The 27518-nt window shown below is 45.4% G+C and overlaps 1 protein-coding gene across 2 annotated transcripts; it reads left to right on the plus strand.

Annotated features, from left to right (window-relative positions):
* On the plus strand, nt 1-15792 carry ZNF202 (zinc finger protein 202). Of its 2 annotated transcripts, XM_045798022.2 has the most exons (8): nt 1-102; nt 1424-1540; nt 9522-10026; nt 10714-10924; nt 11302-11390; nt 12280-12409; nt 12942-13061; nt 13602-15792. In XM_045798022.2, exons 3-8 carry the CDS (start codon nt 9625-9627, stop codon nt 14591-14593), a joined length of 1944 nt encoding a protein of 647 aa, XP_045653978.1. In that variant the 5' UTR covers nt 1-102; nt 1424-1540; nt 9522-9624; the 3' UTR covers nt 14594-15792. The 2 variants fall into 2 exon arrangements, with proteins under 2 accessions (XP_045653978.1, XP_045653977.1); XM_045798021.2 differs by lacking the exon at nt 1424-1540 and having other exon boundaries at nt 5-102.
* Nucleotides 15793-27518: the final 11726 nt, after the last annotated feature.

Consider the following 27518-nt stretch of genomic DNA (forward strand, 5'->3'; position numbering starts at 1 on the left):
CCGCCAGGCCCCGCGCGGCTCGGATCCGGCGGCGCTGCTACAGCCGGGAGTGGGTGGGGGAGAAGCCGGGGCAGGGGAGGAGCCGCCGGAGCTGTCGGAGCCGTGAGTGCTGAGGGGCTGGGCCGGGCCGGGCCGGGCCGGATCGCGTGGAGCCGGGCAGGGCAGGGCAGGGCGGGGAAGAGGGGGAGAGGTCTGAGACCCCGCCCCCCCAGAGCCTGGGGAAATCGCACTGTCCTGGAAGAAGGGGCGGCGGCAGTATAGTAAGGGGGCCGGGGCGTTGTGGTCCCCGGGGCGCCTGGTGGCCGGAGCTCGAGCCTCTGGGGACGCGGATGGCGCTCCGGGCTTCTTTCGGTGCAGCCACCGCCCTCCGCCCCCTCCTGAGGCCTGCAGAAACGCAGTTAGTTCGTACCTCCCATTGCTTCCGCGCCAACTGCCCCCCCACCCCCGGCACCGAGGGAGGAGTGGTCTAGGCCCCTTTATTTCCCCTAGCTTTTTCTCACCCCGTCTTTCAGCTTGTTCAAGAGCCACCCCCCTCCACCCCATCCCCCGCAGACTCCCGGCCCAGACAAGCCCCATCTCTTTCCACCACCAACCCCCCCAAACACACACACATACACTCACCCGTGATCTTATCACCCTTGGACACCGTCTGGCCTGTGGCTTTTCAGCTGCCACTGTGACCGACCCCACGCTTCCCCTCAAGCTAGTAGCTTCTGTCTCCACTTGCAACTTCGCTCCCCCCAACCTCTCAAGCCAGTTTTGGCACTTCTGAACACCAAGGTTACCCACAGCAGGAGTATATAGGCCTCTGCTGCTTGTCTGGTTTGACCAAAAGTTTGTTAGGTTGCATGCCATGGATATTCTGCGTTCTCTCAGGTGTCAGCCCAGTTTTTATTTTTCTGGGTATTGGAGATTCTTGTCTCCCAGGCGCTTTGATTTCCCTGTCTGCCTTGGTCCCTGTGCTGACCACCCCAAACGTAGGCTCCTAGGCCTAGCTGTTCTTTGACAGCCTTGGTCCTGGAGAGCACTGTCATATCCAGGCTCTCACTAGGAGGTTAGGGTGAGAACTGTTGCTTTTTCTCTGTCCACACACTGCAGGTGACACCCAGGGCAGCCTGACTCAGGAGCCACAGAAAGCTAGTGGAGTCCCCCTTCCCTCCTCCCAGCTTCTCTTCTAGGTCACCCCCGTGGGCCTTGATCTAGAAAGCCACTTCAGAAAGGTTGTGAGGAAGCCATTGGGAGGCATGTTGATGGGAAGTATGGGACAACCAAGCAGTTAGGGTTTGTGGCCATTTTGTCTTGGGTACCTTTCTGCTGATAGATTCTAGTATAAGAGGGTGGGCAGGGTTGGAGGGAGGAAGGGGATTTTTCCTATTAGGACCAAATACCTGGGATTCATAATCTTTCCCCCTTTCTCCTCCAGCTGTACCCCTTTTGCACTCTTTTAAATACTATATTGCAGTAGACAGTCATTTCAAGGGCACAGCAAGGTTTACTTCGATGTGAGGGACTCTTGGGCATTACAAACTATACAGATGAGGTAAGTTACAGGTTTACATTTTTTTCCAGTTAATTTGGCACGGGCATAAAACAGTCCCAGACTCTTTTGACTTTTGCAAACCTTCCTTTACATTTGGCCAGCACTGGAAAAGTTGGATGCTTTCTGCTTGAACCTCAAGTTTATGTTCTTTGCCTTAGGTATCGGCTCTCAAACTTATCGTGCATCTCCAGCCCCTGAAGGGAGGGCTTGTCGAACAGATTGCTGGGTCCACCCCCAGAGTGTCTGATAATAGGTCTGGGCCCAGGCTTGAAAATCTGCACATTTCTGACAAGTTTTTAGGTGCTCGTGTGGCTGGTTTGGGTTTCTCACACGAAGAACCACTGCCTTTGGCCAATCTCCTTCACATAAACAGTGCAGTGGTTTGGGGGATCAAAAGACTTGTGTGTGTACTTCTGTGTCAGAAACTAGTAATATGATCTTGTGTGGATGATTTAACCACTTAGGTCTGAGTTCTTTCGTTTTTAAAATTAAGAAAATGAAATTAAAAAAACCAGAACCTCCAGATGCTAGTGATCTTATGCCAAATGGAAGATGAAATATTGATGAGTTTTCCCCTTGATTTTCTTTTTTTTTTTTTTTTTAAAGATTTTATTTATTCATTCGACAGAGATAGAGACAGCCAGCGAGAGAGGGAACACAAGCAGGGGGAGTGGGAGAGGAAGAAGCAGGCTCCCAGCGGAGGAGCCCGATGTGGGGCTCGATCCCACAACGCCCGGATCACGCCCTGAGCCGAAGGCAGACGCTTAACCGCTGTGCCACCCAGGCGCCCCTCCCCTTGATTTTCTTAATTGTCTGGATAGGAGCTTCCATTTTGACCAGATAGCTTATATCCGTATTTAGGTTTTTGCTACGAATTGTTAGTATGCCAGAGTCCCTGCTGTTTCTTAACTACTTATTAAATTCTTTAAGGTCAGAGCCCGTGTTTTTTTCCTCTCGCTCCACCTCGCCCCTTGGATTGTGTGGAACGCACAGTTGATGCTCAGCAGATATTTGTAGAAGGAATAACCATATCCCCTGCTCTCCTTTCCCTTTGAAGAAGTTTTTCTCCACTAGTTCTGTGCCACATTGTAAAGCAATGTATGGCATGCCACCTGATTCCCCCAGGCAATTGGGATAAATGCCAATGCCAAATTCCTATAATTGTCCCCATGAGTGATTTATTACCCAAGCCCTGGCACCCACTGATTCTGAATGTTAGCGCATCCATATCCAAGTTGGAGTAAGAGAAATAGCTCAATAACATTCAACACGTTTTACTGAACACCTTTTCTACCAAGCATTTGACAAAGTGTTAGGCACTTGGAATATAAAAATGAATGAAGAGGTCCTTGCCATCCTGGGACACCTTCTACACTTTGCACCATGATTTAATCTGCAGTGGAACCCTGCTGCTCCTCTGATTCCTCTGGTCCGGCAGGCATGGGTCCCATCTTTTATCATCTCATCATAAACGTGGGAGCCTCGGGCAGCGCCAGAAGTCATCTAGATACAAAGCAAAGAGTATTTTGACAATATCAGTTATAAAACTAAAACCATAATACATGACTCTCGAATCGACTGTTCTGAATTACCCACGTTTGACTGCTCAGGTCAGGCTGTGTTATAAAATATATTTACCTGCTGTTTTTCACTAAATAGTTGTTCCTCTGTCTGTCCGTGTGATTGGCATTGGCCATGTTTATGTAGGAATGAATTGGGTACAGCTAGTTTAACTCTGGCTGCCACATGAAAGCTGTCACTCTCTTCAGGGCGGGTGTCAAGTTTGGTGAGTGCCCTTTTCCCACTTCCCATTAATTTGTGATGTTCTGTTTTAAACTGAGGCCTATCGATTGACCTGCTTTCCTGAAGCCATTGACCACCTCTGGGTCACCCTTAAGGTTGAAAAGCCTAGCTTCATGTTGAACGTTAAGCAGTATCATCAGGATGGCCAGATCCTCAATTCTGGACTCTTAAAATCTATTTTTGGCCTCTAGCCCATCTAAACTCTCGAATAAATCCCTTTCACCATCTCAGGCTAATATATCATGGCCCAGGTATTCAATAAATAAGCCCTATATCCCTGGTCCTCTCACAGCCCCTCTGTCGCCATCAGAAAGCAAGACGGCTCCTCAAAAGATGACCCAGCTCTCTGCCTTTAGGCGGGAGGTCATCCCCGTCCCCAGATGACGCAGCTAGAGAAGGTAGAACACAGATCACCTGCCTCCAAAGGCAGGACTACCAACGGGCCTGCGGTGCACACCTAGGAAAACCAGTTTCATTAAAAATAAAGTGAACTGTTACGGTTTTTATAGTTTATTTCACATTATTTGTGTTTACATTTACTCCCAATGACATTTTTATATCCACTTAATACCTTGATCCTAACCACAGAGTCTCCAGAATTTCAGGGCAAGAGATATTCGTGTCTTAGCTTCCCCTGACTTCCCTGGACCACCCACCGCCACTACTTACTTAGCCCCGGTTTATTTCCTCTTGTCTTCCCCTTCACTCTGACTTCCCCTGTTTCTTTGAAACCACCATGATAAGCTTTGAGCCACTTCTCCCCTCGCAACTCAGATATTTGATGCTGAATCTAATGAAAGGTGTAAATGGCAAAAATATTTTAAAGAAATAGTTTTTAAACGCGGCCTGAAGCATACTAATCATGATGTGTCAGAAGGCCAAAAGTCAGCGCATGCCTTCCCTTTCGTTTCCCTGGCCTTGTGGGTTAAGTTTTCAAGGGACTTAGTAGGTGTACTAACTGGACTTGCCCCAGATTGCCTCCTCCCGGTCAGAGGGAGGAGTCAGGAGTGCACATTGGTAAGTAGAAACTCCACTGATACGGTCTTGGGCCAGAGAATATGGCTCGAAGGTTCCATCCCAATCTGCGTTCCAAGGCTCTGAATCTTAGCTGATAAGTCTTTCAAAGCAAGAACTCTTCTTGCAGTTTAACACTTTACTTTTGATATAACAGTAAACAGACCAAGATTTTTCCTGTGCATTTAAAATTTTTTTTGGATTGACGATGAAATAAAGGACTGTTTGCTTGTTTAGCATTTAAATCTTGCCCTTCTTCCCAAAAGGATTTAAAGCAATTTGAAGGAAAGAGAATAAAATAAATTGAGCATCTACTCTGTACCGGGCTCTATCCTGCAGTGATTCTGTACATTACTTCATTTACTCCTTAAACAGCCACGGGAGGTAGGCAGTACAGCCACGTTTTGAAAATGAGACCAAGACTTAGGGAGTGTCACGTGGCCAGTAAATGAGGAGAGGGATCCAAACCCAAGGCTCCAAAGCCCCGAACCATTATGTGGAGAGCATGGGTAAGCACTTGTATACAGAACAATTAACCGTAAATGATAATCTCCAGTACAAGGATCATACCGAATAATCTTTAGTTTTAAAGAAGAATACAGCAGGGCACCTGGGTGTCTCAGTCAGTTAAGTGTCCAACTCTTGATTTCGTCTCAGGTCATGGTCACAGGGTCGTGAGATCAAGCCCCACGTTGGGCTCCGTGCTGAGTGTGGAGCCTGCTTGAGGGTCTCTCTTTCCCTCCCCCTCTACTCCTTCCCATCCTTTCTTTCTCCCTCTCCCTCCCTTTCTCTCAAAAAAAAGTAGAGTACAACATTAAAACAGGGCAGTTAACAATTTTTATTAGTTGATTTCTATTCTAGAACAATGAAAGGAGCAGTTGGAAGGTCTGGTTAGCCCCAGAGAATGGATATATCCAGATTTCCAGCATTAGGGTAAAAAATAAAATTGGAGGCAGGAAGGGAAATAGGTATCTGCTAAATATAATCATTTGAACCTCTCTGATCACTACTGAAGATTATTTGCCAGTAAATAGATCACTATCTTTGTGTTGGGTAGATACTATATGACCACAGACCTTGTCATTTAGTGTCCAGAAAGCTCTCCCCAAGTAGTAAGATTTTAAGGTAAGGAACCAGATGTCCTTTTATTGCCCGCAGTTTTCTGTTCTTGTCAATAGAATGCAGTTATGGCCTTCACTGGCATGTGACACATTCAGATAAGGGACAGAGGTAGCTGGACCAAAGACCGGAGAAAGCTCTTGCCTTTTCCACATCTCCCCAGTCCTGCTCCATACACCCTAGAAACACACTCAAGAGACTAGGTCATGGAGCGCGCCCAGGCCTAGGCTTGTGAAGCTTTTCTGCAGACATTGTTTCAGAGCCTTCTGGAACCAAGTCTTTTTGCCCTTCCTGGCCTGGCTTTAGTCTCTCTAGTCCTCATCAGTTTTTATCTGTCATTGTGGAACCCTTCTAAGGACAGACATGGAGGGAAGGTATTAGAATAGCAAGGGCAACAAATTGCAGGGCAGACTTAGAGTATAGCATATCCCAAGAACCGTAGAAGGAAACGATGTCCGTTTTCTGTTTCTAACACTTGACATTTGCACAGCACGTTTTAGTTCATAAGCTCACAGAGCTCGGCTAATCCTGTGAGTTAGGACAGTAGCTATCTGCGGAGGGCTTCCCCTTTACAAGAGCTCTTGTGTAGGTTGTCTCATGGAACCCTTAGAGCTGCTCCAGTCACTTGAGGATGTGGGGCTGGGGTGCGCATCTTTGGATACCTAACCCAGTGTTCTTTGCACGGCACCGCCTGCCTTCCGTTCCTTCCCACCCCTTGCCCTACCAGGGACTCCTCTTCTGCCCTCATCCCACCATTGCTGATCTTTTTGCCTTCCTCTCTTTCTAAGCTGCCAAAGTAAATCCAAAACAAGCAATGGGAACCTCAATTCATGATTTCTGAAGAGGGTTTAGAAACGGCAGGTTTTATGTGGCCCTCTCGTACGTTCCTTTGTCTTTAGAGAGCAAAGCCCTCCAAGAACAGGAGTGCTTCTGTCAATGCAGACTTTATATATAGACTCCATAGTAGACAGTCTCTAGTGGCCAGCGCTACATGGAAACACGGAGAGCTTCTAGTCTGCTTCCCTAGGCATAGGTTCTCAGACTTTTAAGATGATTGAGATCCCTCCAATAAGCCAAAAGACTTTATCAATTCCGTGTTCTCTCAGAGCTCCCAAAGAAAACAGTCTCACTGAAGATAGGCGTAAAATTTTAGAAACTACAAACTGCGTAGAAAACAGACCACCATGGGGTAGAGACAGCAGATCCAATAGGTAGGATAATGACCACATCAAGATCTAGAAATGAGGGAACTCTCTAAAGCAGACTATGAAAGTGTGTAGTGGGTGTTTGAGGCTACTGGAAGAGAAATAAGAGCATGAGTGAATGAAAAGCCATTTGAGGTACAGACAAGAAAAATAAATAATCAGGCCATGGAAATTAAGGTCATTTGATGGGCAGCATCACATTAGACCCAGCTCTTCAGAGCGCATCGTTAACCTTGAAGGTGGATCTGGGACTGAGGTAATGAAGCCCCAAAAGACTGCAAAATGAAGAATCCCTCCAGTTGCATGTGGAGAGCGGTCTGCAGGGGGCAGGACCAGGAAGACTAGGGGTGAGGCTTGAACGAAGTCGTTCATTCAACCTACAAGTGTCTGATACATGCCAGTGTGGTGTAGGAGATGGTCATGTTTCTAGAAGGTCCTAGTAATACCTTTCAATGGTTCATAATGACTCAACCAGGGGAGTGGCAGCGGAGATGAGATGAATGAATTTGAAAGACATTTAGAAGGAAGAATGAACAAGATCAGTGAATTAAAAAGAGTAGAAATGGTGGAGGGAAAGGTGTTTTCTTCCTGATAAAAAGTAGGAAGAAAACTTCAAAGTGGAGGTTTTTCACTTACTGTGCACTTTATTATAGTGTCGGAAACTTCAAGGAGTTTCACGGGAAGCATGAGCCGTGGCTGTATCCGTGGCATCCCAGTATCGATGCCACAGACATGGTGATAGCGGTGTGCCCAGCTTGCTGCAGAAGCAAGTGATTTCTAACCAGTTTAAGGGTGGGGGGAATGGGATCAAAGAAAACATCTCAAAAAACATGAAGTCTGAGCTGTCTTAGAAATTTCACCTAATGAAGGGTAAAGACTCAGAAGGAACAACATGTTCTAAAGCCAAAAAGCATGGGGCTTGTGTGTGCTTCACATGCATATACTCTGTGTGTGTGTGTGTGTGTGTGTGTGTGTGTGTTGGAAAGGATTGAAGAAGAGGGCGAAAGGAATAACAAGATGAAAGTCTGCCTAATCTATAATACTTAGGAGTTTGTTTTTCTCTTAAAAGACAGGGAGGAATGGTTGAGGGTCTTAAATAGTGGAAGGGACATGATCACATTTGCCAAGAATGCCGGTCACTGTTGTGATAGTGCCCTTGGTAACTTGAAGGTAACAAGCTTGGAGGCAGGTGGCTCACGATTGGAGGCAGTTGGAGTAATGCAGACAAGAACTGAGAAGGAGCTACGGAGGAAGTCATGGGAATGAAGAAGAGGGGACATGTTAAGAAACAGGACACAGCATGCAGCATTGGAAGTGGGGGTGGGAGCGTTGCATTTAGAAGGAACAGCCTTCCCACGGGCATGGTGGCCTGAAAAGACACCCCGTTTTGGTTGGGAGATCAGCAGGCCACCCATGATGGCTTGGTGATAACACAGCAAAGAGGAGGCTATGAGGCTTGAAGAATCGATTGAGGGCTGACCGAAGAGCTTCATGGGCCGTGCCAAGGATGTTATAGCTGATCTTACTAGCAGAAGTATTTTTAAATGTTGAGTGGTGCAGTTGGGACTATAATTTAGAAAGATAATTAACATTGGGTTGCCATTGCTTTTCTAAGCACTTTAGAGATAGTGATATGTTTAATTCTCATAGTCGTGCTGTTAGATGGATACCGTCCTTCCCTCCGTGCCATAGATGGGGAAACAGGCATAGGGAGCATAGGAACTTTAGCCCAAATTTAACCCCTGGCAGTCTGACATCAGACCCTCATTCCTTAAAACCTTACGCACTCTAGGTGTTTCTCCACCACCAGACACATCAAGACCACATGTAGCATTTCTGAAGATACAGTTGCCTACGTCGACTAAATCCGAGTATCCAGAAGAGTGTTGAACTATGCTCATTTTGTAAAAGCTCCACCATAATTATGCTGCCCTTTACTCACGGTCGAGTACTGCAGAGATCCCAATTAGGAAGTTATGTCAGTAGTCCAGGCGACAGCTGAGGGCCCAAACTAAAGCTGTCTGTGGCAAAGAAAAGGAGGAAACAGATTGAGAGGCTTATGAGATAGAATTGGTTTAATGGGCTGTAAGCAACGGGGAAGATTCAGAATTGAGTCTAAAAATTACAAAGTTGAGTGTTTACTTAGCTAGTGATGATCTCAGCCAAGACAAAATCTCCGGAAGAGGGGTGGATTTGGGAGTCAGCATAATGAGTTCAGTTTTGAACACTTGGGTTTGAAGGTCTGGAGGTCTTCCCATTAAGATGTCTTAATAAGCGGAAGATTGCTCTCGGGGGTGCCTGTGCGCCCACCGCTGTATAAGGGGCTTTCCTCACACGGTCTGCCCCTCAAATCCCTGAGAGTCTCCATTTTACAGAGGAATTCATATCAAGTGTGATTCAGTTTGAGATGAGCCTTCATAAAGGCTTCCCCATGTGTTTCAGCCTGGCGGCTGCGTCTCTCCCCAAAACACACATCCCAGTGTGTGTGTAAACATGTGTGTGACACAGATGGTCGTCAGTACCATGTGTTCCAGCAGGCGATGAGCAGCGTCCTTTGTCCTCACCATTTTCCTCACAGGTTCACAGGGTTCATGAAGTAGAGATGCAGTTTTTTCTTCTGTTTCTCTGTGGGGTGTGAACCTGGCCGAGGACGGGGGTAAGAGAACATACTTGAGGCACAGATCATCCTGTTTCAACCAAATCTATTTATAGCTGATGGTTGTAGGGATTTAATAGTGTGAGGAAGTTATGTGCCCGTGGTTATGAGTGAACTCAGAACTGTTTTCCCTGTGTATAATCTCATGCTTATACTGTTGTTTGTCTCTTCTTCTCTGCCCCAGGTCCCTTGGGAGAAACTCCTTGAGGTGCCCAGGCTGAGACTAGAGGGTAATGCCGGTGTGAGCTCTAGATGGTGTGAGACCCTCTCCTCCCGAGAGCCAAACAATGGCTACAGCCTTGGAACCAGAGGACCAGGATCTTTGGGAAGAAGAGGGAATTCTGATGGTGAAATTGGAGGATGATTTCACCTGTAGGCCAGAGTCTGTCTTACAGAGAGATGACCCTGTGCTTGAGACCTCACACCAGAACTTCCGGCGCTTTCGCTACCAGGAAGCAGCGAGCCCTCGAGAAGCTCTCATTCGACTGCGAGAACTTTGTCATCAGTGGCTGAGGCCAGAAAGGCGGACAAAGGAGCAGATCCTAGAGCTGCTTGTGCTGGAACAATTCCTCACTGTCCTGCCTGGAGAACTGCAGAGCTGGGTGCGGGGCCAACGGCCAGAGAGTGGCGAGGAAGCGGTGACGCTGGTGGAGGGTTTGCAGAAACAACCCAGGAGACCAAGGCGGTGGGTGAGGAGGGGGAGTCCTGATCTGTGTGATGTGGAGGGGGACTATTTGCTGGAAGGATGGATTTGGGGGTAGGACATACAGGGCCCCTGTCATTTACCCTTTAAAACTGATTGGCTCTGCTCTTGGGTTGCACCTAGATTCATAAGGGGCAGAGGTGTGTGTGTTTGCGTGTGTGTGTGAGTTTGTGTGTGTGAGTGAGTGTGACTTTCATTTCAAAACACCTGCCTAGGGACCATCTTAGGGACCTCAGCACTCGAGGGTCCCATGGCTTCGGTTTTCCTTTCTTTGGCTGTTGGACCTCCAGTTCCTGGGGAGGCCAATTTTGTGGCTTCCTCAAAGGTTCTTCTAGACTCTCAGTCACAGATCCCCGTCTGGGGACAGTAAGGGAAGCAAACAACAAGGAGAGCTACCGGTGGGAGAGGTGCAGATGGGAAGGATGGGTATCTCAGAGCTCTGGGAGACAGGGGCAGGGTTGAGGGGAGTGAGGAAGCTGTGCAGTATCCAGACATCCCTGGTGAGGATAACCTTCAACAACTCTTGCGTGCCCCGGTGGAATCGGAGATTCCCCTCCTCATCTGGGACCCTCTGGGAGTGTTGCTATTGGCAGCTTCTCCTAAAACAAGCCCTGATGTCAACCGAGACTTTCCTCTTGACTCCATGCTGACTGGAAATTGCAATTATTCCCAGGTGACTGTCCATGTTCATGGCCAGGAAGTCCTGTCAGAGGAGACGGTGCGTCCAGGAGCAGAGCCCGGGTCCCTTAGTGAGCTGCGGAACCCTGTGCAGACCTCGACTCCCGAGGCGTCCTGTGAGGAGACCACACAGAGCCCAGATCTGGGGCCACCAGAAGAGCAGAGCCTATGCCGTGAACTGGAGTTCCAGCCCCTGCAGGAGAGCGGTGGGAAGCCTCAGCAGTAGGGGGGCATTGTGTGTGGCGGGCAGAGCGTGGGAAGGGGGATATCTCCCCTCCACTAAGGAAGCTAGGTGTGGAGCAGAGCGGGAATAAATCACAGAATCCAGGGTGTTGAGAAGAGGAGACAGTACTAGCTAGAGCCCCCCCCCCCCCCCGAAAGCCAGCCGCACTTAAATAGCCAGCCAATCCTCGGTTGTCCTCTTGGCATTTCAGTCGTGTTCCAGATGGTGGCAGTGGGATGACTTGAGCTGCCTTTCAGCCAGTGTCCTGATTCCTACCAAAGAGCATGAGAGCTGCTCAGCTGTTTGCCACCTACACGGGCACACTGCATATTGCTGACCCCCGGCGCCTTTTCTTCGTAGAGGTTCCAGTGTCCCAGGACGCAGACCTTCCTGAAGAGAGGAACGCTGGGAACCCAGAGATGGTGGCCCTTCTTACCGCTCTTTCACAGGTATGCTCTAGTTTCCCTCTGTGCCTCAGAGAATTTGAAGAACCACCAGTCATTAGCTGTATACTGAACAGGTCGAACAGGACACAAATTTCCGCTCTCCTTTTGCCAGCTTAAGTTCTCAGTTCGAGGTGTGTCTGCAGGGGGGAGGAGTTGCATCGAATGGGATGAATTGTCATAGTCTCAGTTGCCTCTATTTGCCACTGCGCAGAGAGAGGGACTAACAAAATGGGATTCTTTTGTAACACTCCAGTACAACCTGGAAGTTGCTGAATGAGGGCTTGTGTTTGGTTTTTTAGGAGTAAACTTGATAGTCATTTGTAAGAATGACTCACTGCTGCAGAAATGATTTCTGAAATTGTGTGGTGTCCTCTTGCAGGGACTGCACTGAGGCCGTGACACATAGGAAGCCCTTATCATGGTCAGGGCCCCAAAACTAAGCTACGAGGCTGGAGAGAAAAGGAATAGAATGCATCCATGGTTTCAGATTGTATTCTAGCTGCAGCGAAAGGGCTTGTGTGTGCTGTGCCGACCGTGCAGGTGACGAGGGTGCCTGGAGAAAGTCAGTTAGGGAGACCTTCCAGAAAAGGTGAATTTTTGCAGAAATGTAGGTGGCGTTAAGGCGTCAGATAGGGAGTTAATGAGGACTTTTAAGACTTTCCTTGTACGTTAACCAATACGCTCAAGAAGAGCAGAGGCCGGCCCTGAGAGAACACGGTGGGACTGGGGGGCCCAGAGGAGGAAGTAGGAAGTTGGGGTGCCACAGATTTCCCAAAGGGAGCCCAGAGTCCCGTGTGCGATCCTTTTGTTTCCTGGCGTAACCTTCTTTCCAGGAACGAAATAGGCGGCTGCAGGAAGCATTCCATTTTAACTGAAGCCTGTGTCGTTGCAGGGGTTGGTAACTTTCAAGGACGTGGCTGTATGCTTCTCCCAGGACCAGTGGAGCGACCTGGATCCAGCACAGAAAGAGTTCTATGGAGAATATGTCTTGGAAGAAGACTGTGGAATTGTGGTCTCTTTGTGTAAGGAATTTCAAGTGTTTCTAGGGTGTTCTGAGCACAGAGGTCTTTCTCCTGTTGGAAATTGTGGGGGTCTTAGACCTTAGACTGTATGCACCACGCTACTCTTAGGCCTACCCCACCAGTGAGACTGAAGGATTGGCTAAGCAAGATGATATCCTTGCAAGTTAAAGGGAAGACAAAACGCTTAGAAAATGGTTGGAAACTTCTAATAAGAAAATAAAATCATAATATATAGCTTTAGTATATTTGAGGTAGCGTGTGAGTTTTGAAACAAGCAATAGAAGTTGAAGATAATCTGCTTTCTTGAATATGGGAAAAGAGGGAGCATTAGTGGTCCTAGATTATTGCTTTGCGGATGAAGGGTGTGAAATAGGCAGGATTTGGTGAGAGGTGCTCAAGCTAAAAAGACCAGATTGGATCCACTGACCGGGCTGTCCATTTGTTCTACAGTCTACCCAACAGCAAAGATCTGCTCTTAACACGGGGAATTGCTGAACCAATCGTAATGTCCCGCTTTCCCTCTCTTGAGCAGCATTTCCAATCCCCAGACTAGATGAGATCTCCCACGTTAGAGAGGAAGAGCCTTTGGTCCCAGATATCCCAGAGCCTCAAGAGCCTCAAGAGCCAGAAATCCTGAGTTTTACCTACACAGGTGAGGAACGACAAAAGGCGTCTTCCCCCGCAGAGCTGGCGCTCCCCCTCTCCCTCTGGGGTGCCCCTCTCATTGGTTCTTCTAACCTGTTGGCCATTACCCCTGTCTCCCTCTGAATGCCAAATTCTTCTGTCCTCATCCTCCTCTCCCCCCTCCCATCCTTCGTGTGAGGGATTTGTAATGCAAGATGGTGAAAGAAAAAAAAAAAAAACGGAAACGTTGGAATGCAGCTGTAGTCCTAAACTAAGCAGGTCACTTAAACTCTTGGTCCTCAGTGTCCACATTTGTGAAATGAGGATAATAGTCTTTGTCCACACCAAGGCTTGTTGACAGCATGAGATAACGTATAAGAAAGTGCCTGGCACATGACAGAAATCAGTTGACTGGTTATTTCCTTCTTTCCCAGCCTCTGCAGTTATGAAATATGGGCTTCTCTCTGTGTGATCTGGCCTTCCCGAGACCGTTTAAAAATCCCACTGTTGTGAGGAAGGCATCATCCCCTCCATAATTGCCCCTGTTCTGCTCTCACCCTCTCTACAGGAGATAGGAGTGAAGATGAAGAAGAGTATCTTGAGCAGGAGGACCTATGTTTGGAGGACCTGCGCAGGTCTATTTTGGGAGATCCAGAAATCCACCAGACTCCAGACTGGGAAATAGTCTTTGAGGATGATCCAAATAGACTTAGCGAAAGATGTGGTACAAATATTTCTCAAGTTAATGGTTTATCGAATCTGCAGGAATCCATGCCTATCCACCCCCTGTTAGGGAGACACCATGACTGTCCTGTGTGTGGGAAAAGTTTCACTTGTAACTCCCACCTTGTTCGACACCTGAGAACTCACACAGGAGAGAAACCCTATAAATGTATGGAGTGTGGGAAAAGTTACACGCGGAGCTCGCATCTTGCCAGGCACCAGAAGGTTCACAAAATGGGTGCTGCTTACACATTTCCCCTAAACCAGAAGAATTTGGATGAGACCTCCCCTCTGGTCCAGGCTGAGAGAACTCCACCTGTTGAGAAACCCTATAGATGTGACGATTGTGGCAAACACTTCCGCTGGACCTCAGACCTTGTCCGGCATCAGAGGACACACACAGGAGAAAAACCCTTCTTCTGTACTATTTGTGGCAAAAGCTTCAGCCAGAAATCTGTGCTGACAACACACCAAAGAATCCACCTCGGAGGCAAACCCTACCTGTGTGGAGAGTGTGGAGAGGACTTCAGTGACCACAGGCGGTATCTGGCACACCGGAAGACACACGCGGCCGAGGAGCTGTATCTCTGTAGCGAGTGTGGGCGGTGCTTCAACCACAGCGCCGCGTTTGCCAAGCACCTGCGAGGACACGCCTCCGTGAGGCCCTGCCGGTGCAACGAATGTGGGAAAAGCTTCAGCCGGAGGGACCACCTCGTCCGGCATCAAAGAACCCACACTGGCGAGAAACCGTTCACATGCCCTACCTGTGGAAAAAGCTTCAGCAGGGGCTATCACTTAATCAGGCATCAGAGGACCCACTCAGAAAAGACCTCCTAGCTAGGTGCCCGTGTGAGGAGATCTGCATCCAGCCCTCACCCAGGGATGGGCGACGAGACGCCCTCTTGTCAGCTCGGGAAGACCTTTCTTGGGGAGTCTCCCTGACTTGCCCGGATCTACGTCCCCTCTTCCCACAGCTGAACCAGATCCCCCAGGCAGAACCTCTCAACCATCTCCTACACCTTGAGGAGATTTTTTTTGCCCAAAGTACAACGTGGGTGGAGGCTTCTCCTTGACTGGGTATTCCTTCCTCTGCCTCGTGGGTGTGAAGTAGGAGATTTAGAAGACTTAAAAGGTGTGGTTATTATATTTTCCCCAAAATAGGCTGTTGCATATCCTAAAGACTGCTTCACAGCCTCACGTATAAAGTTGCCCGGGACAGCCCTTTAGGTTTGGTAGGGGACCGGCCTCTAGGATTCTGTCCTTACTGGGCTCCAGTCTTAAAGCACACAGCCCTGAACTCAAGGCAGGAGATTTGCATCCTCACGGCTCTGCCACCCACTCACGGGATAACTGTACCAATCTCTTGCCAGTTCACTTCCTCACCATGCACTTTCCTTTGATCCTGGGGAGAGAGGGGAGAGGTGTCTGGTGGGGGAAAACCTTGAGGCTGTTTCACATGGACCTTGTCAGGCTGCTCCCTAACCCGTTGCCAAAATACCAGGTGCCAGACCCTGCTAGAAAGGAGGACCTAGTCAGAAGCCTCTTTCCTTGTGGGGTGTTTTGCTGTGAGAATTCTCATGCCCACCCTTCCTAGTGTTCTGCCAGCCTCTTGGTTTTGCCCCCAGCACTTCTGCAACACGTGAGATGCCACAGTTGGGTGTTGGGGGGGTCAGTAAAGCATAATGAAGTCACAGTGAAATCATTTACATTCCCACATGCGTACAAGCCCGCCCGTCCTGCCCGCTTTGCGTGGGTTTGTGAAGGGATTTTGGAACAGTGTCAGCTTACGTAGGTACTATAATAATTACAGAACCATGATTGACTGCGTTACTTCATTTATATGAAGAACACAAGACCTGAGACCAAATTATGGAAAAAAAAAATTTTTAAGCTGTTGCTGCTGGCTAAGGCCATCAAGACTATACTGACACCCAGCCCCTGTCATCCCCGCCTTGGTTCTCTGATATCAGGGAAAATTATGAACCCCAGCACCTGGAACCCTGAAGAATTTACCAGGAGTAAATGGCTTTCATGTATTTGCGTTGTTTGCTTTTTCTTATGTGATCTCACTTTTTATGTAATTAAGAACTAAATAGTAGTAGCTCATGGCCTAATAGGATCTCTGTTGCCTCATAAAGGTTCCTTGGAGATGAGGCTGAATAATTACGAACCTCACCTGCTCTGCGTGTGGGAGTGGTAAGGACCAGGTGAGCGTCCTCCATAAATGGAGCATAGGGTATGGGATTAAAGCATGAGAAGGGAGATTGTCTTCTGTGCCTGGTTTCTTCAGCTGTTTCTCAATCCATTACGTGCCAGTGTGTACAGAGAAAATGGGTGGGATAGTAAGGCCACAGCCCTAACAGCTCAACAAGGCAATTCTCATTTTGGTCAGTAATGATGCTCCAGTTAACCAGTTGGGCTTTAATACCAGTCAGCCATTGTCCTGGAAATATACACATACGGAATAAATAAAAGTAACACCGGCAGCCATGTTCCCTGGTTTCTAGAACTTTCCATGTTATTCACTTCCCAAGGCTTCAGGTTGCAGATAGTTCTGAACGTCATACATACAAAGACATTGGAGTACAAAGTAGTTTTCCATGAAGCTGGTCATGGTTAGCAGAGCCAAGAGTGGAACAGATGGCATACTGAGGTAAGATCTGTGCCAGTGGTTTGCAGAAGACACTCCTAATGGGCAGACATTTCTGATCTAAGTTCTAAGCAAATTTGTGCTGGGCGAAATACAGCCCCAAAGGATCATCTTTCCTATCTCATACGAATTATGGGAGCTGATAAAATTCTGGAGGTAACAGAACAAATTTGTTCTAACAGAACAGTGACTTTACTCACTGATTTACCTGTGTTGCTGCAGTAAGCGAGAAACCGTCCAGAGAGTTCTACATGAGGAAAAGTGAGAGACTGGTCCAGTTCATTGGAACATCAAATAGTTCTTTTATTGCCGATCCCCCAGCAAAGTTTCCTATGCTGACACTAAATCTCTGCTTGCGTAGAAAATACTTGATTTTCTGAGGTTCATGGAGGGGCATGCTCTCCCCTAAACCTGAGCCCGAGCAGAACTGCAGTTTGCAGCCGAAGGGCCTATGCAAGAACCTCAGTGACCAAGAGACCATACAGCTGAACAGGGGCGGGTGCTGGGGCGCAGATTACCCTTAAGGGCTTCCCTGTAGAATTTTGTAAGTAGTAGAACACTGGTGTTCTTGAATACCGTACCAAATTCAAGTTTCTGGAGACTAAAGAGGCAGGATTTTAAAGATAAGATTTGGAGGAAGCTATGAAGTACTCTAAATTAATCAGCAACTCAAGAACATTGGTAGATTGTTGGAAATGATGAAGTCACATGCTAATAAAGTTATGAAATTAAAATGATAACATTTGAGGTTTTGGCCATTAGTTTAGGACTAACCAAGGAATATTTAGCCTCTTCTGTATCCCACTTACCAAAGAGAAATAAATGGAAAGAGATCGAGGCAGAATATATTTTTATTATCCGGAACTTAGGCCTCAAAGTCCAGAGCAGAATCTAGTGAAGTCCGACGAACCCCGTGGGGAGTTCATTCAGTAGATTACCAGTAAAGTGCTAGAACCAAAGCAAACTACAAAATGCCTCTTTCTCCAGAGCCCAACCCAACTGAAGGATCTAACAGAACGTGAATTGTTTTCACTGAGCAGCAAGATGGTCAAGAAAACAGCCCACTGAGTCCTGCAAAGTTGGCAGAGACCATTCGCTCCAAGCCTCCCATGGCAGAGCAGTGACCTCCAGATTGCCCCCCACTTAGCATGAGGAAAATAAGCCAGTGTGTACACCTTTCTAAGCCTTTTTGATTCACCAAACTCCCAAGAAGGACAGCAACCCAGATGAGAGTTAATCTGACCCTGTGGTGGTTTGGGAGAACAAAAGCTGTACAGAGAAATACTGAATTATTATATGCCATGCACATGAATAATTTGGTAGTCTTCCACACAGATATTTTTTAGTTTTACCTGCAACATCTCCCTCAGCTGACCAAAGTATTTCTGCCAGGCACAGTAACTTACCCTGAGAGAAATATATAATTTTTTTTCTGTCGTCTCCTTAAATTTCTAGTGATATGGGCCAACTGACCCATTAATCTGATTTGTGGGAGAGGAACAGACTAAAAGCCGAAAAATGGGAGCCCTCTCCATGTACTCACTAATCTGTTTTGGCAGAATTCAATATTCTCAAACTAGAGCACAACTCCTTGTAGGTGGAATAACTTGATTCCTCCTTGGGGAAGTCCTGAGAAGCAGGCAAGGACAAGTTTTGATCTCTCTTTAGATATCAGTCGTTGTAAATTATCCTTAATAACAAGAAGAAACAAAGAATTCTTGTCAGGGCAGCAAAAGTAAGGATATCCTATAATGAACAGTTCCTGTTCTTTCTGTGTATGCTCATGGAAGTTTCAGGTAAAAAGGAAGGAGAGGGAATGCAATTTGATTTTTTTAAAAAAGAGCACAAACTAGACTATTTGGTAATTCGTAGGACAGGGGCTCTTCAGTGGAAACTGGGAGCTAAAGAACAGAGCTTATATAAGGACTTCCAGAAGCAGAAGTAATAGGTAGCTGGAGCAGAAAGACCCAATCCTCCGCAAAGGTGTATGACAAGTAACAATCTTCGTTTAAATAGAATATAAATCTTAGTAATGATCCAGGCAGAATATGACAAGGCTTCAAAAGGCCATTTGTACAGGAAGATAATTGGAACTGTAAATTCCCAGGATTTCCTGTAAGACTACTGCTCTGGGCTCTTTTATCTGTGATTCCTCCATTAGTTGTACATCTTACGATCCCTTAGAAGAGTCCGAGGGACTGCTTATCAAGGGACGATCTCAGAAAGGGGGGCTACAGCAACTGCTTGGACCTTCGGTTCATTTACTGAATCTCTGAAAAGCTCTACCAAGAAGCAGTACAAGGCTAAGAGCTGGGGAGCAGTTGGAAGAAAGCACCCAAACAGTGACGAGTTAACCATGAGCCAGGAAACATCAATACAAAAGCAAAAAACTGATGCAGAAACAAAGGAAAAAGATCTCTGCTTTCTTCTTTAACTCTGAGGAGATATTCTAAAAGGCCCTCTTCTACAACGAAACTCTATTTTGGATAAACTACTAGAGAACAGAAAGAGTATGTAAATTGGGGTAGGGTGCTCAGAATTTGAGTGTGTTAGCATTCATGAATTGTTCAGGACAAAAGCTATAAGATGTTGGTTAACTTTGGATAAATATTAAGTGTGCACTATTAAATTATTACATTAAATTATTAAATTAAGTATGCATTGTGCAGTATCAAGGATACTCATAAAAAATGGAGTAAGTAATATTCTAAATAGTGGAGGGAAAATTAGAAATAATTTAAAAACAAAAGTAGGGAAGTAACTCATTTTGCCCAAAGAAAGGCAAAAAATAAGCCTATAAAGGTGGGACAAATAGAACTAGAATTTGCAGAAAGCCCAAATATGTGGAGAAAACAGGAAAAATATTGGTTAAATAAAAGAGATTATTAAGGTGGGCTCAAAAGTCAGTTAAAGCAATAGGCTATATACCAGAGATACACAAAAATATAAGAACAGTGAATAATTAAAAGTAAAAGAATGGGGGCGCCTGGGTGGCACAGCGGTTAAGCGTCTGCCTTCGGCTCAGGGCGTGATCCCGGCGTTATGGGATCGAGCCCCACATCAGGCTCCTCCGCTATGAGCCTGCTTCTTCCTCTCCCACTCCCCCTGCTTGTGTTCCCTCTCTCGCTGGCTGTCTCTATATCTGTCAAATAAATAAATAAAATCTTAAAAAAAAAAAAAGTAAAAGAATGAAAAGAATATACCAAGAGAATACAGACCTAAAGAAGCTAAGGGAATTATTTTAATACTGACAAGAGTTTTTTTAATATAAAAAGCATAATGAGAAGTAAGGCATCTACATAGTTAAAAGCGTAATCCACCAGCAAAGTACAACAGGTCTAGATTTCTCTGTGCTTAATGAAGTAGCCTCAGATTATACGCCAAAAATTGGTAGAATTACATAGGAGAATTGACAAGTCCATGACCTGAGTGTTCTACTTAAATACACCTCCCCCAGTTATTAATAGATTGAGCAAATGGAAAAACCAGTGAGAATACGTATTTGTACAACACAATTGTATAATGATGGGGGGTAAAAATCCATGCCTCACAATTATAGAATATATGTTCTCAAACAGATATAAAACACTTGAAATAATTACTATAGAGTGCAATAAAGTAAGTCTCAACAGATAACAGGTGAACATAGACAATGTTCTCTGACCGCAATATATTTTATTTGAAAACCTGAGACGACAAGAATTGTAAGTTACTATGTTTGGAGACTTTAAAATGTCCACATAAAAAACTCTTGCATTAAATAACTCTTGTATAAAAGAAGAGATCACATACAGACTTACTAACACTTAGAACTAAAACAAAATGTAAATATTGTTAATACATGTGGAATGCAGTGAGAATGGTATTTAGAAGTTTACAAGAGAGGGGGCACCTGGGTGGCACAGCGGTTAAGCGTCTGCCTTCGGCTCAGGGCGTGATCTCGGCGATCCGGGATCGAGCCCCACATCAGGCTCTTCCGCTATGAGCCTGCTTCTTCCTCTCCCACTCCCCCTGCTTGTGTTCCCTCCTCGTTGGCTGTCTCTATCTCTGTCGAATAAATAAAATAAAATCTTTAAAAAAAAAAAAAAGAAGTTTACAAGAGAGGAAAAGCTAAAAAATTAATAAACTAAATTATCAACTTAAGAATTTTTAAATTATTATTATTATTTTTTAAGATTTTATTTATTAATTTGACAGAGAGAGACAGCCAGAGAGAGAGGGAACACAAGCAGGGGGAGTGGGAGAGGAAGAAGCAGGCTTCCAGCGGAGGAGCCTGATGTGGGGCTCGATCCCAGAACGCCGGGATCACACCCTGAACCAAAGGCAGACGCCCAACGACTGTGCCACCCAGGAGCCCCATGAATTTTTAAATTTTTTAAAAATTTATTTATTTAAAGTAAGCTCCACACCCACTGTGGGGCTTGAACTCAGAAACCTGAGATCAAGGGTCACACACTCCACCACCGAGCCAGCCAGGTGCCCCTCAACTTAAGAATTTTTTTTTTAAGATTTTGTGTATTTATTTGACACAGAGAGAGCACAAGCAGGCAGAGCAGCAGGCAGAGGGAGAGGGAGAAGCAGACTCCCCGCTGAGCAGAGAGCCCCCAATGACGTGGGGCTCGGAACCCAGGACCCTGAGATCATGACCTGAGCCGAACACAGACGCTTAACCAACTGAGCCACCCAGGCGCCCCATGAGAATTTTTTATGTAAAAGAATGAAAGAACATAGAAAGGAGATAACTACAGAAAGTAATGACCAAAAAAGTACATTAGCAAAGTAAAAAAGCTGGTTCTATGAAAAGATGACTAAAACCTCTGGCAATATTGATTAAGAGAGGGAAATATAGAAATACAGTAAATAATAAGCTACAGAAGATAAACGTGTAGTAAATATAAATCTATACTGATTGATATGAAAATAGGGTCTTATGAGTATCAAATACTTGTCAATAATGCATAAGATGGAGAGAGTAGATGTAGTCAAAATGTTCGAGGTTCTAGCGTTCCTGGGAAAGTGGTGAAGTACTGGAGTTTTTTTGACAGTAATAAAGGATCTATGTTGTGATCTCTGGGGTAATCACGAAAAGAATAGTAAAGGAATCCTTAACTGACAAGTTAATAGAGGGAAAATAATGAACTTATAAAAGATTAATGCAAATGAAGGCAACAAGAGAATAAAAAGGTAGATCAAGTAGCTAAAAGGCCAAATATATAAATACTACATTAAATATAATGGATTAAATGTCCCCCATGAAAGACCAAGCCAACATCATATACACACAAACACAGAGACATACCTTAAAGACGAGCAGAAAGCTGAACATAAAAAGCTTGTCCCTGGAGAATGGGTATAGCCAGGAAGGGAATAAAAATGACCATCTTTATCACAGTACTGGAGGCAGAAAGAACACACTATGAGAGACCCGTTCTGAGCCTGAGAAGAAGAAGAACGGGTTTGAGGGGAAAGGAACGGGATAGGAGGAGCAAGGGACGGGGAACAGAATGAACAAAGAGTCACCTGCTCTCTCAGTTTGTAGTCCCTTCCAGTCAGTTACCACTCATTTGTTGAGTATAATCTGATGTATGCTGGGTGCTTAATATAACTTACTCATGAAAACGTGGTACAGGTATTTTTATTCTTATTTCACAGATTCAAAAACCAAGTCTGAAAGGAGCAAAGCTGCCATTCAAAATCAGGACTGTGACTCCAAAGCCAGTCATTTTCTTTGCACGAGCCTGCTGTCTAGAGTCGAGTGGAGGAGAAGGGACGCACATGTCAAAAGAAGGAAGAAGAAAGCCAGTAAAAGATGTTGGTATTTGCGTTGGGCAAATATTGCCACACAATAACACAAAACTTTCGTGGCTTTCAACAATAAGCATGAATTGGGCTTATGCATCTGCAGATAGCCTCGACTTCCAGAGGCTGATCTTGTCTGGGTTTGGGAGTGTGGTTTTGCTTCTCCCCGGGGATCTGTGGGGCAGCAGGGGCAGCAGGGGCTCCACGTCTTTCAGTCCTCTCCCGGGCCCAGTGCTGCCAGCCTTGATATAGGACTCCTATAGTGATGGCAAAGGTGTGAGAAAGGACACCCAACCCCCAAGTGCATGCCATGACTAATGTCTCAAGTTGACTCACGTTCATTGGTGAAAGCACGCCACGTGGCAGAGCCCAAAGTCAAAGGGTGGAAGCTCTCACTATGTCTTTAGTGGGAGGCTGGTAGGTTATACGGCAAAGGGTTTGGATATAAAGGAGAAAAAAATGAGTCAATAATGTACCGTACCATTTTCCAAGCAAGAATCACAATTTAGTTTTTTTAAGGACTTGACATCCATGCCGATTTGGAAAATGCCTATTTTTATATAAGTCTTCTAAGACTAGCCCTCTTCTTTACACAAAAATACATAAATCATTTTTGCCTATCACTTTCCTTGCAAGCTGATAATGGGGAATGGGATTAGACACTTTTATCAATCATCAACAGGGTGATCAAAATGCTCTATGTAACTTTTATAGAAAAATCCAGAGCAAACTGGGGGAGGGGGAATGAGGTAGAGGGTGCAAAGATGAATAAAATACAACCTGCACGGACGGCTGCAGGGAGCTAGGTGACAGGTGACATCATTACTCACAACAGAAACACAGGAAAAGGAAATGCACTAGAGAAGATACTCAGTTCAGGTTTTGCTGTATTGAGTGTGAGGGAACTCTAGGCTCTCCGGAAAGTAGAAAACAGACCTGTTGTGAGAGGAAAAAGTCTGGAAAGGAGATACAGATTGGGGAGTGATCTGCAAAGAGGGATCAATTCAGGGCATGCTCCCGGATGAAAAAGAAAGAAGGTGTATACATCAAAAAGAAAAACTTGCCAAGGACAGAAATCTGGGCTTTTCCAACACTTGAGGAACAATGAGTGGAGGCACAAAACTACCTACCAAAGAAAAGTGGGGAAGAACAGTTGAAGAGGAGAATCAGAAGAGAGAAGTGTTGAAAAAAATCCAAAAGAGAAGAACATTGTAAAAGGAGGACGTAGTCTGTTCCATCCAATGTCATAGAGGACCCAAGCTAGATGACGACTAAAGCAGAACATTTGATTTCATGATTGGATCAATGTGACATGTGGGGTGAAAACTAGATAAGAAAGTAGAAGTGGAGAAGGAGACAAACTGTAGAATTTACAGGATTTACGGTGGATGTGAGACTTGAGAAAAAGACAAGTTAAAGAACAGTCTAAGTACATGAGTGCATGGGGGAAAGTAGACCATTGACTAAGATGGGAAGACTAGTAGGTAAACAACATCTTGCCAGGAATATGAGGAGTATGGTTAGACATGGTAAGTTTGAGATGTCTACTGTAGACAGGCTAGTGGAGGTGTTGCATAAGCCGCTAGATAGAAGAGTCTGGAGAATAGAATAATAATATCCACCCATTCTTTAGACATTTATTGGGCGTCTGCTCTGTGCCAGCCATTGTGTAAGGTACAGCGACTCATTACTAAGAGCTTTGCTTCCAAGGAACTCATGAACTGGTGGGAAAGACTAGCCTCTAACCTGATATATGAGGTGTGCTAAGTAGATCGGTATCACAGAAAGGTGGGTGGGGAGGAAGAGATGATTCCATCAAGACAGAGGCAGAACAGGGCAGTGGTAAAGAGCATGGACTCTGGATAAATGGACCTAGATAAGGACCTAGATTTGAGTCCCACCTCCATCATTTATTAGCGCTATGACCTGGGCATGTAAGTTACTTAACATCTCTAAGGTTTCTCATATGTAAACTAGGGATATTAATAGAAGCCAGTATTCCCATTAGTTGTCATTATTAACCCAAATTGCTTCATGATTGGACCTGTGGCCAGCCAGGCTGCTCGGCGTGAGACAATGTCTGTGTATCAGCAAAGCCCTGGCCATGTTTTCGCAATGACCTCCCTCTGATTTTTTCTACCATTTCTAAGATCAACGAGAAAAGCCCTTTGGCTCCTCAAGACCATTGTGATTATCTCTGTCATTTAGAATTCCAGAAGCCTCTGAGGGTGAAGATGTTACTTCAAATCTATTTTCCCTATGGTACAAAATACACTGAGGAAAAAAAAATATCTCTTTCTCTATATAGATAGATAGAGATATCTATATGTATCTTGACTCAGATTCATTTAACGTATCCACCCAAAGCTGCCAGAAAGTTATATAATGAGAACCAAATGATAGCCCTATAATAACCAGTAGTATCACCTTCAAGTATCTTGAAATTTGAAGCCGATGGGGTTTTGGAATATAGGTGAGGTTCAGGGGGGTGAGGTCCGGAGTCCACAACGAAGAAGGAATTCTTGAGACATCTTTGGTGCAAAATGGTGGTTTATTAAATCACGGGGAAAGGACCCGTGGGCAGAAAGAGCTGCTGCCCTGGGGTTATGAGGGGTGGCTGATTATATACTATGGGGTTGGGGGAGGTAAGGATAAAGGGAGAATTTGAGAAAGAACTTTCATATGTTAAAGAAGACTCACAGGATACGGGAGGCCTTGCCATTGTCAAGTTAAGGTTGTGTTTCCCTCTAGTAAGGCATTAACATGAAGATGGTTGGGAGCTTCCTGGAGGAACATTACAATCTGCCCACTTCAAGCATCTGTAATGGGCTGCAGGCTGTAAGGACGTTTAATTGTATTTACATTCCCTTCTGGAAGCTAGACCATTGTTAGAAATGCTGTGTTCTTGTAAATTGCTTTGACTTTTGTAAACTCAGGGACACTCCTGTCTTGCAGGATTGTGATCTCTGTAAGTTAACTATTTGTTTTTCCTTTAGGGCAGCCGGGAGTGCCTGAGGAGTGTCACATAGATCCCATGGGGAGGGGGTGGGGGGTGTCAGCTTCTGCTTTGTCCTCAGCTTGCTTTTGGTTCCCTCACCAAAGCCATCCTATAAAATTTAATAATATGAACTCTTTCCATTTTTAAGTAAAGTTCTTTTACCACAGATAAATTAAGTTCCTCCCAAATAACCTTAGTTTTGTCTTTTTCCACAAGGAAAACCAAGTATCCCAGCTATGTGTTGAGTCTTTCCATTCCAGTCCCTGCCCAGTTACCTTCTCCATCCATGGGTCAGAAGCTGTCTGCTGTTTAGGACCCAAAGTGGCTCCAAACCATGTCTCTCATTCATCAGACTCTCCCAGGAACCCCCAGTTAAAGGACTAAAGGATTGTACCAGCAGCAGCCCCACACCCACAAAGTTTAGAAAACTCAAGGACATCTCAGAACCAATGTGACATCGGGAGTACTGCCAACTCCATCGTACAGTCATGTCTCCCAACAAAAACTGTTCTTAATCCGTATTATCTTCTAAATCCACATTGCTCTTTCCAGCCGTTTTCCAGCTATTTCTATGGCTATGTCCAGATGCAAATAATGCCAGATTTAAGCAACTAAAGGGAAGGGGAGAAAAAGAGTAATAACGACTATGGTTTTAGCTTCTGTGGAGTACCAATCAATCCAAGTCCATCATTTACACTGAGAGAGAAATCTTCCCTTAAGAAGCTTCTTACGTCCTAGGGGAAAATCCATCTGTTACGCAAACCATCTCCCCTCTCAAAGAATGGCTTTTGGAAATTCTTCTCTTGCATGATTTGGAAGTTCCTGGGTTTTCTCTGAGTAATCCCTTCATTTCACACCACGCTGTGTTTTTCCAGTTTCTTAATTTCCCTTCCTAGTTCCCATTGAATTCCTGCAGATCTGGCTTCCCACTGGGGAATTCTTTGGAGAGGTAGTGAGGACCTCTACCTTGACTGACAGCTTCCTCTTCCCTGTGTTCCAGAGTCAAGACAAGCTAAGTTCATAGGCTTGTACCCCTGCCCCACCCAAATCCCAGTCTCCTACTCTTATCTCTGTATTTTTTCAATTTCAGAAAATCCTTAATCTTTCCTAGTCCTGCGATGCTGCTGGTGGTTCTTTCCAAAGAAAAACAATAGGTTGGAAACTTGCTTATCCGCTGTGATTGGGATCCGTAACTTTTTTGGGGGTGGGGGGGAGGGATCAGTAACTTGTCAGTTAACCTACAAAGCTGACAAGTCATTTTAAAAAGATACATTGGTACTATACATTTCATTTTAATTTCAAACGTGTACATCTGTGTTTACCCCCCCCTTGTTTTTATTGCACGGTGTAGTCTGAATTTAAATCTAGATCCATTATTTACCACTTATGTGACTCTGGACTAATGAGAGCAAACACTTCTGTAGCACTTATTATGCACCAGTCAATTTCCTCAGTGCTTTACTATGTTCACTAATTTACTCTTTATAAGAACCCTACTGTATTCGTTTTCTAGGGATGCCCTAACAATTAACATAAACTGAGTGGCTTCAAACAACAGAAATTTATTCCCCCAAAGTTCTAGGGGCTAGAAGTCCAAAATCAAGGTATCAGCAAAGCCAGGCTCCCTCTGAAGGGAAGAATCCTTTCTTGTTTCTTCCTAGATTTTGGTGGTTGCTGGCAATCCTTGGCGTTTTTTGGCTTATAGCTGCGTCACTCCAATTCTGCCTTCCACTTCTCTGTGTGTGTCTGCATGTCTCCAAACTCTCTCTCCTTATCAGGACATCAGTAATTGGATTTAGGGCCCATCCTATTCCAGTAGGACCTCATCTCGACCACATCTGCAAAGGTCCCATTTCCAAATGGGAAATGCAAAGGTCCCATTTCCAAATGTACCAGGGAACAGGACTTCAACAAATCTTTTGGGGGATTCGAATCATACACCTAAGAAGAAAGAATAGCTGATTATATAATTTCACAAATAAGGAAGTTGAGGCACAAAGAAGTTAAATAACTTGCGTAAGGTCACACAGTTAGAGATTAGTAGAACCAACATTTAAATCCAGGCTCCAATTCGGCTCACAATTCTTCCTCTTCACCACTATGTAGTCTCCCTCTAGACAGAAGATGGAGCCTGGGAGTAGTGCGCGCTGTGCCTGGCACTACCCAACCAAACCCTGAACTCTGAGCTGCCTTGAGGCTAGCAACGGAATCCAAATCCAAGTGTCTCTGCTTCCCCGCAGACCTGAGGTTGCACTTGCAAAGAATGACCACTAGAGGTCGACACCCAATGTTGGAGTCTCTCCACAGAGACTCCA

The sequence above is a fragment of the Ursus americanus genome, chromosome 16, assembly GCF_024610735.1.
Source record: "Ursus americanus isolate L20-20 chromosome 16, mUrsAme1.1.p, whole genome shotgun sequence".
NCBI lineage: Eukaryota > Metazoa > Chordata > Mammalia > Carnivora > Ursidae > Ursus > Ursus americanus.